The 16,357-nt window shown below is 39.7% G+C and overlaps 1 protein-coding gene across 1 annotated transcript in view; it reads right to left on the bottom strand.

Annotated features, from left to right (window-relative positions):
- FAM149A (family with sequence similarity 149 member A) overlaps positions 1 to 16,357 on the bottom strand; it is a 383,311-nt gene that overhangs the window by 183,860 nt on the left and 183,094 nt on the right. The window contains exons 3-5 of the mRNA XM_053703894.1: positions 13,059 to 13,191; positions 12,335 to 12,477; positions 5,245 to 5,370 (exon numbers count right to left, since the gene is read on the bottom strand). Of these exons, the coding sequence (XP_053559869.1) occupies positions 5,245 to 5,370; positions 12,335 to 12,477; positions 13,059 to 13,191 (402 nt within the window). The remainder of the gene's footprint in view (positions 1 to 5,244; positions 5,371 to 12,334; positions 12,478 to 13,058; positions 13,192 to 16,357) is intronic.

Genomic DNA, 16,357 nt, shown 5'->3' with positions numbered 1-16,357 from the left:
TGCACCCCAGCCTAGTACGCTGGCATCTGTTGTTACAATCGTCCAATCTGGTCAGCGAAAAGTCATTCCTTTGGACAGATGAACCCGCGACAACCACCAGAGAAGAGAATCTCTGGCCTCCTGGTCCAGATTTAGTAAAGGGGACAGATCTGAGTAATCCCCATTCCACTGACTTAGCATGCATAGTTGCAGCGGTCTGAGATGTAGGCGCGCAAATGGCACTATGTCCATTGCCGCGACCATTAAGCCGATTACTTCCATGCACTGAGCTACTGATGGGCTTGGAATGGAATGAAGGACACGGCAAGCATTTAGGATTTTGGATAACCTGGACTCCGTCAGGTAAATCTTCATCTCTACAGAATCTATAAGAGTCCCTAGAAAGGGAACCCTTGTGAGTGGGAACAGAGAACTCTTTTCCATGTTCACTTTCCACACATGCGACCTCAGAAATGCTAGAACTATCTCTGTATGAGACTTTGCATTTTGAAAAGTTGATGCTTGTATCAGGATGTCGTCTAGGTATGGAGCCACCGCTATGCCTCGCGGTCTTAGTACCGCCAGAAGCGAGCCCAGAACCTTTGTAAAAATTCTCGGGGCCGTAGCCAACCCGAAGGGAAGAGCTACAAACTGGTAATGCCTGTCTAGAAAGGCAAACCTTAGGTACCGATAATGATCCTTGTGAATCGGTATGTGAAGGTAGGCATCCTTCAAGTCCACTGTGGTCATATACTGACCCTCTTGGATCATGGGTAGGATGGTTCGAATAGTTTCCATTTTGAACGATGGAACTCTTAGGAATTTGTTTAAGATCTTCAGGTCCAAGATTGGCCTGAAGGTTCCCTCTTTTTTGGGAACCACAAACAGATTTGAGTAAAAACCTTGCCCTTGTTCCGTCCGCGGAACCGGGTGGATCACTCCCATTACTAAGAGGTCTTGTACACATCGTAGAAATGCCTCTTTCTTTATTAGGTTTGTTGATAACCTTGACAGATGAAATCTCCCTTGTGGAGGAGAAGTTTTGAAGTCCAGAAGGTATCCCTGAGATATGATCTCCAACGCCCAGGGATCCTGGACATCTCTTGCCCAGGCCTGGGCGAAGAGAGAAAGTCTGCCCCCCACTAGATCCGTTTCCGGATAGGGGGCCCTTTCTTCATGCTGTCTTAGGGGCAGAAGTAGGTTTTCTGGCCTGCTTGCCCTTGTTCCAGGACTGGTTGCCTTTCCAACCCTGTCTGTAACGAGTAGCAGTCCCTTCCTGTTTTGGAGCGGAGGAAGTTGATGCTGCTCCTGCCTTGAAATTACGAAAGCCACGAAAATTAGACTGTTTGGCCTTTGATTTGGCCCTGTCCTGCGGAAGGGTGTGACCCTTACCTCCAGTAATGTCAGCAATAATTTCTTTCAAGCCGGGCCCGAATAAGGTTTGCCCTTTGAAAGGAATATTAAGCAATTTAGATTTAGAAGTTACATCTGCTGACCAGGATTTAAGCCATAGCGCTCTGCGCGCCTGGATGGCGAATCCGGAGTTCTTAGCCGTTAATTTGGTTAAATGCACAACGGCATCCGAAACAAATGCATTAGCTAGCTTAAGGGCTTTAAGCTTATTCATAATCTCATCCAATGGTGCTGTGCGAATAGCCTCTTCCAGAGACTCAAACCAGAATGCCGCTGCAGCAGTGACGGGCGCAATGCATGCAAGGGGCTGTAATATAAAACCTTGTTGAACAAACATTTTCTTAAGGTAACCTTCTAATTTTTTATCCATTGGATCTGAGAAAGCACAACTATCCTCCACCGGGATAGTGGTACGCTTGGCTAAAGTAGAAACTGCTCCCTCCACCTTAGGGACCGTCTGCCATAAGTCTCGTGTGGTGGCGTCTATTGGGAACATTTTTCTAAATATCGGAGGAGGGGAAAAGGGCACACCGGGTCTTTCCCACTCCTTGCTAATAATCTCTGTAAGCCTTTTAGGTATAGGAAAAACGTCAGTACACACCGACCGGTACCGCATAGTATTTATCCAGCCTACATAATTTCTCTGGGATTGCAACCGTGTCGCAATCGTTCAGAGCCGCTAACACCTCCCCTAGTAATACACGGAGGTTCTCAAGCTTAAATTTAAAATTTTGAAATTTCTGAATCCGGTCTCCCCGGATCAGATCCGTCACCCACAGAATGAAGCTCTCCGTCCTCATGTTCTGCAAATTGTGACGCAGTATCGGACATGGCGTCCGATCGTGTCATCGTCGCGCTCTGTCCTAAACCCAGAGCTATCACGCTTGCCTCTTAACTCAGGCAAATTAGATAATACTTCTTTCATAACATTAGCCATATCATACAAAGTGATTTGTAAGGGCCTTGATGTACTTGGTGCCACAATCTCACGCACCTCCTGAGCGGGAGGCGAAGGTACTGACACGTGAGGAGAGTTAGGCGGCATAACTTCCCCCTCGTTGTCTGGTGATAATTTCTTTACCGGAAAAGACTGACTTTTATTTAAAGTAACATCAATACAATTGGTACACATATTTCTATTGGGCTCCACATTGGCTTTTAAACATAATGAACAAGCAGATTCATCTGTATTAGACATGTTTAAACAGACTAGCAATGAAGGCTAGCAAGCTTGGAAAAAATCTTTCAATAAATTTACAAGCAATAGAAAAAACGCTGCAGCGCTTTTAAAAACACAAAAAAACTGTAACAGTTGAAATAACAATGAACTAATTCAGTTATAGCCAACAATTTTAACAGTAATGTATGAATTTAGCAGAGGATTGCACCCACTAGCAAACGGATGATTAACCCCTCAATACCCAAAAACGGATAATCAATTTAAGATTTAACGCTTTTATCACAGTCAAACACACTGTCACAGGTCTGCTGTGACTGATTACCTCCCTCAAAAATGAATTTTGAAGACCCCTGCCCCCCCGGGGGGACGTCCTGGATCAAGGAGGAAGAAGCAGGAAGACTGTGCAAGAATTTTAACTGCGCAACAAGGCGCTAAAAAAGGTCCCTCCCACTCATATTACAACAGTGGGAGACCTGTTACAACGGTTTCTATGCAGAAATATACGTTAGCCATATGGAAAAAAATCATGCCCAAAAAGATTTATCACCAAAGTACCTCACAAAACGAATAACATGCCAGTAAACTTTTTTTAAAAAAAAAAAAAAACAACTTTCCAGTGTTATGCAGAGTTATCACTAAGCCTGCTACCAGTCGCTTCTACTGCAGTTAAGGCTCATACATTTATTTCAGTATTAACAGTATTTTCTCAGTCAAATTCTAGAAAATAACTCAATTGCGCATACATTTATCAGCCTGATACCAGTCGCTACTACTGCATTAAAGGCTGTACTTACATCATATGGGTAACAGCAGTGTTTTCTTAGTCAATTCCATTCCTAGAAAATATTACTGCACATACCTCATTTGCGGGGGACCCCGCATGCTATACCCTTTTCTGAAGTTACCCCACTCCTCAGAATGTGCGAGAACAGCCAGTGGATCTTAGTTACGTCTGCTAAGATCATTGAAAACGCAGGCAGATTCTTCTTCTAAATACTGCCTGAAAGAAAAACAGCACACTCCGGTGCCATTTAAAAATAACAAACTTTTGATTGAAGAAATAAATTAAGTATAAAACACCACTCCTCTCGCGGACCTCCTTCTATGTTGAGACTTGCAAGAGAATGACTGGGTATGACATGTGAGGGGAGGAGCTATATAGCAGCTCTGCTTGGGTGATCCTCTTGCAACTTTCTGTTGGGGAGGAGAATATATCCCATAAGTAATGGATGACCCGTGGACTGAACACACTTAACAAGAGAAATGTGGGTTTCATGTCCCTTTAATATCAAACTCTATTGCTAATCAGTAATTCTGATTGCTCTTGATCAGTAAGATCTGGTTATGCAAGTCTAGGTTGGATGTCCAGTATTCCTATTTGTTTTTTTTTTCTATTATTTCAACGTTCTTCAATTCTTACAAGAAATGTAATCAAGGACTTATCTACTTATTTCTTTTAATCTCTCTGACATTCGGATCTTGTTCTAGATCTAGTCTTAGTTAGTCTAATAGTTAGGCATTTTCTCTTCCAGAGAACCTTAGTGGTTTTTAGAGTTTTACAAACTCTTCTTTTAAACTAAAATGTATGGTTTCAGTGTTCTGCTTTTTTAAAGGTGGTGTTTCGTTTACTATATTTTTACCAGTAGAGTATCTGGTCTGTTTGCATCTTTTATAAGATTCCTTATCTTATTCTCTTTTAGGATAAGATTTTTTTTTCTTTGCTTTTTTAAAGTTTATGGTTCATTTCATTTGTCCACGTATGGTTCAGAGGACTACAGTCATTACTTAGCTTCCTGGATAAAGCTGTCTTTGAGTATGGCTTCTTGAAAGCAGAATATTTATTTCAGAATGTTTGCAGCCCATTCTACTAGATTAGTTTCTACTTGTGGGATTGTTAAAGGGATAGCTTTTGGAAGGAAAGTCCTACAGTCTTGGGGTTGGTAATTAGGTGCCTGCCTTTGTGGGATTGTTAAAGGGATAGCTTTTGAAAGGAAAGTCCTAGAGTCTTGGGGTTGGTAATTAAGTGTCTGCCTTTGTCCCACCCATTTACTTGTGGACTCCAAAGCTTGGGTATTAGTTACTAGAAGTAATGGCTCCTGGACTCTCACCACCTTATGAAAGAAAATAAAATATATGCTTATTTGATAAATTAATTTATTTCATGGTGGTGAGAATCCATGAGACCCTCCCTTTTTTATTTTTCAAAATGGTGGCAATTTATTATGCACCTCATTTACCCTACTTTGTCCTTTCCTACTTCTCTATTTTTCTCCTTGTCTCGGCTATATGTTATACCGAGATACCAGAGAGATGAGGAGGATTAAAAGCTTGTGCAAGGTTGGGTATCTTTGCCTCCTCCTGGTGACCAGGAGTTGACTTCCTAGGAGTAATGGCTCATGGATTCTCACCACCATGAAAGAAGTTAATTTATAAGGTAAGCAAAAATTGTGTTTTTTAATAACACGTCACAAAGCAATTGAAAATGCAATATAAATAACACATTAAGGGAATATAAGAACGGGAAAACATCATGCGATAGAGCTACCCATCTATATTTTGCTGCCCTAGGCACAAGCCTATTCAGCCTAGGCCAAAATATGGCCGATATTATGACACAAATTATCTCTTCAGTGACATCATTTAAAGTATAGAATAAAGAAAATACTACTTACTGTTTCAAATCAGTACTGCTGTCAGTAAGACTAGATGAAGAACTTGTGTATGGAGAGCTGGGAGTCCTACATTGAAAGTGCTGGAAACCTTCATCCTTTGGAAAAATTACCTGTTTTCCTAAAACCCTAAAAGGGGAAAATAATACACAGAGTAAAGCAGTGCAACAAAGGAAAAATGCATTACATTATTTTCTAGACTTCAGATGAAGACATATAAAAACATAATTTATGTAAGAACTTACCTGATAAATTCATTTCTTTCATATTAGCAAGAGTCCATGAGCTAGTGACGTATGGGATATACATTCCTACCAGGAGGGGCAAAGTTTCCCAAACCTCAAAATGCCTATAAATACACCCCTCACCACACCCACAATTCAGTTTAACGAATAGCCAAGAAGTGGGGTGATAAAAAAGTGCGAAAGCATATAAAATAAGGAATTGGAATAATTGTGCTTTATACAAAATCATAACCCCCACAAAAAAAAGGGCGGGCCTCATGGACTCTTGCTAATATGAAAGAAATGAATTTATCAGGTAAGTTCTTACATAAATTATGTTTTCTTTCATGTAATTAGCAAGAGTCCATGAGCTAGTGACGTATGGGATAATGATTACCCAAGATGTGGATCTTTCCACACAAGAGTCACTAGAGAGGGAGGGATAAAATAAAGACAGCCAATTCCTGCTGAAAATAATCCACACCCAAGATAAAGTTTAACGAAAAACATAAGCAGAAGATTCAAACTGAAACCGCTGCCTGAAGTACTTTTCTACCAAAAACTGCTTCAGAAGAAGAAAATACATCAAAATGGTAGAATTTAGTAAAAGTATGCAAAGAGGACCAAGTTGCTGCTTTGCAAATCTGATCAACCGAAGCTTCATTCCTAAACGCCCAGGAAGTAGAAACTGACCTAGTAGAATGAGCTGTAATTCTCTGAGGCGGAGTTTTACCCGACTCAACATAGGCAAGATGAATTAAAGATTTCAACCAAGATGCCAAAGAAATGGCAGAAGCTTTCTGGCCTTTCCTAGAACCGGAAAAGATAACAAATAGACTAGAAGTCTTTCGGAAAGATTTAGTAGCTTCAACATAATATTTCAAAGCTCTAACAACATCCAAAGAATGCAACGATTTCTCCTTAGAATTCTTAGGATTAGGACATAATGAAGGAACCACAATTTCTCTACTAATGTTGTTGGAATTCACAACTTTAGGTAAAAATTCAAAAGAAGTTCGCAACACCGCCTTATCCTGATGAAAAATCAGAAAAGGAGACTCACAAGAAAGAGCAGATAATTCAGAAACTCTTCTGGCAGAAGAGATGGCCAAAAGGAACAAAACTTTCCAAGAAAGTAATTTAATGTCCAATGAATGCATAGGTTCAAACGGAGGAGCTTGAAGAGCCCCCAGAACCAAATTCAAACTCCAAGGAGGAGAAATTGACTTAATGACAGGTTTTATACGAACCAAAGCTTGTACAAAACAATGAATATCAGGAAGAATAGCAATCTTTCTGTGAAAAAGAACAGAAAGAGCAGAGATTTGTCCTTTCAAGGAACTTGCGGACAAACCTTTATCTAAACCATCCTGAAGAAACTGTAAAATTCTCGGAATTCTAAAAGAATGCCAAGAAAAATGATGAGAAATACACCAAGAAATATAAGTCTTCCAGACTCTATAATATATCTCTCTAGATACAGATTTACGAGCCTGTAACATAGTATTAATCACAGCGTCAGAGAAACCTCTTTGACGAAGAATCAAGCGTTCAATCTCCATACCTTTAAATTTAAGGATTTCAGATCCTGATGGAAAAAAGGACCTTGTGACAGAAGGTCTGGTCTTAACGGAAGAGTCCACGGTTGGCAAGAGGCCATCCGGACAAGATCCGCATACCAAAACCTGTGAGGCCATGCCGGAGCTACCAGCAGAACAAACGAGCATTCCTTCAGAATCTTGGAGATTACTCTTGGAAGAAGGACTAGAGGCGGAAAGATATAGGCAGGATGATACTTCCAAGGAAGTGATAATGCATCCACTGCCTCCGCCTGAGGATCCCGGGATCTGGACAGATACCTGGGAAGTTTCTTGTTTAGATGGGACGCCATCAAATCTATTTCTGGAAGTTCCCACATTTGAACGATCTGAAGAAATACCTCTGGGTGAAGAGAAAAGAGACGTTTGGCGACTGAGATAATCCGCTTCCCAATTGTCTACACCTGGGATATGAACCGCAGAGATTAGACAGGAGCTGGATTCCGCCCAAACCAAAATTCGAGATACTTCTTTCATAGCCAGAGGACTGTGAGTTCCTCCTTGATGATTGATGTATGCCACAGTTGTGACATTGTCTGTCTGAAAACAAATGAACGATTCTCTCTTCAGAAGAGGCCAAAACTGAAGAGCTCTGAAAATTGCACGGAGTTCCAAAATATTGATCGGTAATCTCACCTCCTGAGATTCCCAAACTCCTTGTGCCGTCAGAGATCCCCACACAGCTCCCCAACCTGTGAGACTTGCATCTGTTGAAATTACAGTCCAGGTCGGAAGCACAAAAGAAGCCCCCTGAATTAAACGATGGTGATCTGTCCACCACGTTAGAGAGTGTCGAACAATCGGTTTTAAAGATATTAATTGAGATATCTTTGTGTAATCCTTGCACCATTGATTCAGCATACAAAGCTGAAGAGGTCGCATGTGAAAACGAGCAAAGGGGATCGCGTCCGATGCAGCAGTCATAAGACCTAGAATTTCCATGCATAAGGCTACCGAAGGGAATGATTGTGACTGAAGGTTTCGACAAGCTGCCATCAGTTTTAGACGCCTCTTGTCTGTTAAAGACAGAGTCATGGACACTGAATCTATTTGGAAACCCAGAAAGGTTACCCTTGTCTGAGGAATCAATGAACTTTTTGGTAAATTGATCCTCCAACCATGATCTTGAAGAAACAACACAAGTCGATTCGTATGAAATTCTGCTAAATGTAAAGACTGAGCAAGTACCAAGATATCGTCCAAATAAGGAAATACCACAATACCCTGTTCTCTGATTACAGACAGAAGGGCACCGAGAACCTTTGTAAAAATTCTTGGAGCTGTAGCAAGGCCAAACGGCAGAGCCACAAACTGGTAATGCTTGTCCAGAAAAGAGAATCTCAGGAACCGATAATGATCCGGATGAATCGGAATATGCAGATATGCATCCTGTAAATCTATTGTGGACATATAATTCCCTTGCTGAACAAAAGGCAAGATAGTCCTTACAGTTACCATCTTGAACGTTGGTATCCTTACATAACGATTCAATATTTTTAGATCCAGAACTGGTCTGAAGGAATTCTCCTTCTTTGGTACAAAGAAAACGATTATTAGCTCTGTTTTTACCCTTAGATTTTTTATCCTGTGGTAAAAAAGTTCCTTTCCCACCAGTAACAGTTGAAATAATAGAATCCAACTGAGAACCAAATAATTTGTTACCCTGGAAAGAAATGGAAAGTAGAGTTGATTTAGAAGCCATATCAGCATTCCAAGTCTTAAGCCATAAAGCTCTTCTAGCTAAAATAGCTAGAGACATAAACCTGACATCAACTCTGATAATATCAAAGATGGCATCACAGATAAAATTATTAGCATGCTGAAGAAGAATAATAATATCATGAAAATCATGATGTGTTACTTGTTGCGCTAAGGTTTCCAACCAAAAAGTTGAAGCTGCAGCAACATCAGCCAAAGATATAGCAGGTCTAAGAAGATTACCTGAACACAGATAAGCTTTTCTTAGAAAGGATTCAATTTTCCTATCTAAAGGATCCTTAAACGAAGTACCATCTGACGTAGGAATAGTAGTACGTTTAGCAAGGGTAGAAATAGCCCCATCAACTTTAGGGATTTTGTCCCAAAATTCTAATCTGTCAGACGGCACAGGATATAATTGCTTAAAACGTTTAGAAGGAGTAAATGAATTACCCAATTTATCCCATTCTTTGGAAATTACTGCAGAAATAGCATTAGGAACAGGAAAAACTTCTGGAATAACCACAGGAGATTTAAATACCTTATCCAAACGTTTAGAATTAGTATCAAGAGGACCAGAATCCTCTATTTCTAAAGCAATTAGAACTTCTTTAAGTAAAGAACGAATAAATTCCATTTTAAATAAATATGAAGATTTATCAACATCAACCTCTGAGACAGAATCCTCTGAACCAGAAGAGTCATCAGAATCAGAATGATGATGTTCATTTAAAAATTCATCTGTAGGGAGAGAAGTTTTAAAAGATTTTTTACGTTTACTAGAAGGAGAAATAACAGACATAGCCTTCTTTATGGATTCAGAAACAAAATCTCTTATGTTATCAGGAACATTCTGCACCTTAGATGTTGAAGGAACTGCAACAGGCAATGGTACTTTACTAAAGGAAATATTATCTGCATTAACAAGTTTGTCATGACAATCAATACAAACAACAGCTGGAGGAATAGCTACCAAAAGTTTACAGCAGATACACTTAGCTTTGGTAGATCCAGCACTAGACAGCGATTTTCCGGTAGTATCTTCTGACTCAGATGCAACGTGAGACATCTTGCAATATGTAAGAGAAAAAACAACAACATATAAAGCAAAATTGATCAAATTCCTTAAATGACAGTTTCAGGAATGGGAAAAAATGCCAAAGAACAAGCTTCTAGCAACCAGAAGCAATGAAAAATGAGACTTAAATAATGTGGAGACAAAAGCGACGCCCATATTTTTTAGCGCCAAATAAGACGCCCACATTATTTGGCGCCTAAATGCTTTTTGGCGCCAAAAATGACGCCACATCCGGAACGCCGACATTTTTGGCGCAAAATAACGTCAAAAAATGACGCAACTTCCGGCGACACGTATGACGCCGGAAACAGAAAATAATTTTTGCGCCAAAAAAGTCCGCGCCAAGAATGACGCAATAAAATGAAGCATTTTCAGCCCCCGCGAGCCTAACAGCCCACAGGGAAAATAGTTAAATTTTTGAAGGTAAGAAAAAATGATTAAATCAAATGCATTATCCCAAATATGAAACTGACTGTCTGAAAAATAAGGAAAGTTGAACATTCTGAGTCAAGGCAAATAAATGTTTGAATACATATATTTAGAACTTTATAAACAAAGTGCCCAACAATAGCTTAGAGTATCACAGAAAATAAGATTTACTTACCCCAGGACACTCATCTACATGTTTGTAGAAAGCCAAACCAGTACTGAAACGAGAATCAGCAGAGGTAATGGTATATATAAGAGTATATCGTCGATCTGAAAAGGGAGGTAAGAGATGAATCTCTACGACCGATAACAGAGAACCTATGAAATAGACCCCGTAGAAGGAGATCACTGCATTCAAATAGGCAATACTCTCCTCACATCCCTCTGACATTCACTGCACGTTGAGAGGAAAACAGGGCTCCAACTTGCTGCGGAGCGCATATCAACGTAGAATCTAGCACAAACTTACTTCACCACCTCCATCGGAGGCAAAGTTTGTAAAACTGAATTGTGGGTGTGGTGAGGGGTGTATTTATAGGCATTTTGAGGTTTGGGAAACTTTGCCCCTCCTGGTAGGAATGTATATCCCATACGTCACTAGCTCATGGACTCTTGCTAATTACATGAAAGAAATACAATTGCTTACGATGGGGCCTATTTATGATTGTGCGAGTGGACATGATCCGATACAGCGGATCATGTCCGCTGCACATCGATAAATGCCAACAGCATACGCTCTCAGCATTTATCATTGCACCAGCAGTTCTTGTGAACTGCTGGTGCAATACCGCCCACTGCAGATTTGCAGCCAATCGGCCGCTAGCAGGGGGTGTCAATCAAACCGATCGTATTTGACCGGGTTGATTTATGTCGATTTCTGTCCGCCACCTCAGAGCAGGCAGACAGGTTATGGAGCTGCGGTCTTTAAGGGAAAAATAACAAATCGATGGCCCCAAATATTGGAAGTCATGTTTGCCCACTTACTACTGACTCTGTTAACTTGAGAAAAATCACTATGATAACAACAATGCTGCTAAAAGTGATTACCGTACTTAAAGGGACATTTAAGTCAAAATTAACCTTTAATGGTTCAGGTAGAGGTGCTTTTCAGTTTACTTTATCCTCTTTGTTAAAAAGCATACCAAGATAGGCTCAGGAACATTACTGGGAGCTTGCGGGGGATGGGTGGCTACTCATGTATGCCTCTGCTCGTGTCATTGGATCACCAGAAGTGTTCAACTTAGTCCCATTTGCTCATTACTGCTCTGTTGCTGATTTCAACTATGTGTTTAACTTCTTTGCAGCAACAGTGCAATAAAAATGCCACAGAACATTATTAGTGTGTAGGCATTTAAGACTTATGACTTACATGGCTTGCTGTATAACAACCCTGTCAACACCCAAAACTGTTAAATTCTGAAATACTAAACAAAGTCAGATCATGGAACTAAAAATTTAGATGAAACATCTTTTAAACAACACAATACATTTATTTTGTTAACCCAACTGTACATATGTTTTTATATCAATTTCATATTATAGCAGAAAATTAGACAAACTTAAAATGTAATATCCTTGCAGTCCTAAATTCTTCATTATTCTTGTAACTATTTTCCTATACAAATGATCTCACTGTACTTTATATATTGTTTTGGTCAGTACAGCTCATCTCTAATGCGTTTTAACAGCATTATTCCAGCATATTGATTTTTATTTTTATTTATTTCTATATTTTTATATTCTTGCTTGTTGTATTCATAAAAAACCATAAACATGCAGTGAATATATCACTTCTATTGTTCAATGTGTTGGCTTTAGACTTGAATGCAGTAAATATGCATTTCTGGATTATTTGAAGAGTAAACTTTGCTATACGTTGAAAAAGAATAAACTAAATAAAAATTAACAGTTTAATATACATTTTATTTCCCTATAAACAACAAGCTAAAACTTTCGTCTACATGAATGCTTCAAACAAAATGCAAATGTTATATGCCAAAAAAAAACAGAGAAATCTGAGTATAACAAGCGAAATGCAGAAAATAAAACAACTGCATTTTTATTACCTCAGATGAAGGGATCTCTTGTTCCACTCCTTGCATTCTGCTTGCAGGTTCTTGGTTCCAGCTGCCACATTCCCTTCAAACAGCATCTCATCCACATCCCAGAATAACTGATGTACTTTCTGGCTGTTGACTTTATCAAACTCCTATAAAGCAATATACAGATTCATTTGCATGATTTCAAACAGGATGCACATGATTTCTATGTAATTTGTGTGGCCTATACAAGCATGTTTTTTTTCTTATCCCACTCGCTAACACATAGGCTTAGTAAGTAACTTACACAATAGGCTGAATAGAGTATCTGATAAGCGGTTTGTTACATAAAACTTTGTTGCACATCATTTATTGGGTCCAATTTATCAATGTCTGGCGGACATGATCCACTGTAGTGGATCATGTCTGCCAGTCATCGCTGAATGCCAACAACGTATTTAACATCGCACAAGCAGTTCTGGTGAACTGCTTGTGCAATGCCGCCACCTGCAGCGCTAGCAGGGGTGTCAATCAACCCAATCATTTGCGATCGGGTGGATTGATGTCCGCAGCCTCAGAGGCAGCGGACAAGTTAAGCAGCAGCAGTCTTAAGACCGCTGCTTCTTAACTCCTGTTTCCGGTGAGCTTGAAGGCTTGTGCGGAAATAAAGGTATTCAGGGCCATTCTTGATAATTCAACCCCATTGTGTCTGTTACAGCTATAGAGTTAAATAAACCTCAGAACAACGTACATCGTCCCTCCAGGAAAAAACAGAACTTCTTTCAGTGGACAATCCTGTAGTGTAGCTCTGAATTCCAGACCAAGAGTTGTTTAATTCTGTTGGGGTGGTTTGTCCACTGGATGATGTTGATGAAACAGATTCACTATAAAAAAAATACAGAGTAAGTATAAATGCTAAAAAGTGATGCCGGTAGATTCTATTCCAAAATAAAAGCATCTTTCTTTTTTTTCCTTTAAATATTTCTATAAGTCTCCAGGATTTTTTTTATATAGATTAAGCAATATTCTTTTTCTACCATAATACAATTTACCACAGTTTTATAGACGCTACATTTATGAGTGAAATTCACAGTTTTGAAAATGACTCTAATGAAGCAACAATTAAACTAACATATGAATAAACAACATGAGGGTGGCTATGTTTCACTTTTAAAAGGGGACACATAAAAAACAGCAGTAAGAGAACTGTGGAACATAAAATTCTACTGTTTTATGTTTGATACTTTGGGGTGGTTAGGTTAATTCCTAAAGGATGGATTCATGTAGAATGAGTAGTGCTCATGACTGTATTGTGAGGAAGACCAGAATTATCACTGAACATTATTACATACAATTGCTTCAGGTTGTGACTCTTATTTCTCCTGTCCTTTCTGTTTCCTACAGTGGGCTAGATTAAGAGTGGAGCGCAAAATTGCCCTTTCACAAGCTCAATATTTGCGCTCTTTTCAGTAATACTAGCACTCACAAATGTGAGTGGAGAATAAGTTGAGCAGAATGCAAACTAAACCTCACGTTCGCATTGCATGTAAGCTTTGTGCTCACTAGAGCACGCTTCCATAGGCTCCAATGGACACGGCGCAGTGGGTAAGTCATGCAGTGTTGGGCAAAATGTTTAAAATATATATGTATATGAAATACATACATATATATTTATGTGTTTTTATGTATATATACACATATTAACACATAAATATATACGTATATAAGCATATACATATATATTTATAGAGATAGACCGCAATGTAAAGGCACTTTTCAGTGCCGTTTTTTTCTTCTACACATCCCCTCGCTTTAACCTCTAATAACTGCTTTGTGCAGTTATTTTAATAAAAAAAAAAGATGCTCATATTTTTCATTTTTAAAGAGGAACTGTACACTTTATGTTGGGTGAATTTGGGAACATGTTTTTCATTAACCAGAGATCTGATCTCTGGTTAATGAATTTCAGCTCCCAGTAGCATTATCCAGCCACTTGTAATGGCTGGTTATTTAATGTGCTCTCGTAAACAGGCAAATTTGCCTGTTCACGGGCGCACTGTAAAACTGCGTTCTACTTGTAATTTAGCCCTGTATCTTCATCCCAATCCCTTCTATACCTGGCCAGATTACAAGTGAAGCGGAAATAAACAGATATCTGATGGATTTTTTGTACAATATACAGTACTGTGCAAAAGTCTTAGGCCACCATTACATTTGTTTTAGCAAAGTTTTAATGACCATCCATATTTATGTTTCCGTCTCTTTATTAAGATACAAACAGAAACAGGAAATATGTACACAAAATATTAAAAAAAAACTATTTTCAGAACAAAATGGTTTCTTCAGGCAAAAGTCAGTATTAAGTGTGACTTCCCTTGGCACTAAGCACATCTTGAACTCTTTTGGGGAGACTGTCCTGAAGTTTTCTGAAGTAATTTTCTGGTATATTATACCAGGCTTCTTTCAGCACTTCCCAGAGTTCTGCTTTAGATTTAGGTTGTCTTTTATTTCTTTCACAGTCCAGGTGATCCCATACTGCCATATAATATTCAGGTCTGGACTCTGTGGAGACTGTCAGTGTTTTATCAGCTGTTTTTTTTTCTTCAAATATCATTTAACTGCATTAGCAGTGTGCTTGGGATCGTTATGCTTAAAAATTAAACCATTCCCAATCAGAAGGAAAGGCATGATAAATTAAAACCTGTTTGTACTTTTCAGCATTTATGATCACATCAATTCGGTCAATATCGCCAACACCACAGGCAGAAATGAAGCCACAAACCAGGACGGAACCTCCACCATGTTTCACTGAAGTCTGCAAGAACTCATTCTTCCATCTCTCTTCCCCTTCAAAAGCTTGTAATCAACCAAAACCCACATAGCCATATATTTATCCCTTTCGCCCCTATTACTGAGGAAGAAGTTTCTGCACTTATACTGCAGTCTCGCCTCACTACCTGTCCCCTCGACTCCCCATCCCCTCACAGCTACTCCCCTACCTCTCTTCTACCCTTACGCCTATACTCACACACATTTTCAACCTCTCCCTCAGTACTGGTATATTTCCCTCATCTCTAAAACATGCACTGGTCACACCTATCCTCAAAAAAACCTTCTCTCAATCCAACCTCCCCATCCAACTACCGCCCTATTTCCCTACTCCCTCTTGCCTCAAAGCTTCTTGAAAAGCTAGTATATGCATACCTATCCCATTTCCTTACATTACACTCCCTCCTTGACCCACTGCAATCTGGATTTCGCCCCATCACTCTACAGAGACAGCAATCGTTAAGGTTACCAACGACCTACTTACAGCAAAATCCAAAGGCCACTCTCTGCTTATCCTCCTTTTCTGCAGCCTTTGATACTGTTGACCACCCTCTTTTACTCTAAACCCTCCAATCCTTCGGCACTTGTGACACAGCCATCTCGTGGTTCTCTTCCTACCTGTCTAACCGTACCTTTAGTTTAGCCTTCTCTGGGGCTTCCTCTGCCCAGTTATCACTTTCTGTTGGGGAATCGCAAGGCTCTGTCCTCGGTCCCCTTCTCTTCTCAATCTACACGTCATCATTAGGTTCCCTAATAAAGTGCCAAAGGTTTCAATATCATTTGTATGCTGACTATACTCAAATCTACATCTCTGCTCCAGACCTATCTCCTTCCTTGCTAACCCGTATCACTAACTGTCTTTCTCACATCTCTTCATAGATGTCCTCTCACTACCTTAAGCTAAATCTCTCCAAAACTGAGCTCCTTATTTTCCCCCCTTCTTCTAAAATCTCCACCCCCCATCTCTCTATAACTGTTGACAACTCCATCATTACCTCTACCCTGCATGCCTGATGTCTTGGGGTCACACTTGATCTTTCTTTCACTCTACTGCAACTCTGTCTTCTCTGGTCTCCCTTTACAATCCATAATGAATGCATCTGCCAGGCTCATCTTCCTTACACGTCGCTCTTTATCTGCTGCACCCCTCTGCCAATCTCTTCACTGGCTTCCTCTTGCCTCCAGGATAAAACACAAAATTCTGACTCTGACATACAAAAG

Source organism: Bombina bombina, chromosome 2 (genome assembly GCF_027579735.1).
Source record: "Bombina bombina isolate aBomBom1 chromosome 2, aBomBom1.pri, whole genome shotgun sequence".
In the NCBI taxonomy this organism is placed as follows: domain Eukaryota; kingdom Metazoa; phylum Chordata; class Amphibia; order Anura; family Bombinatoridae; genus Bombina; species Bombina bombina.
Note: the sequence above shows the minus strand (reverse complement) of the source record. Positions and strands in the feature narration are given on the sequence as shown.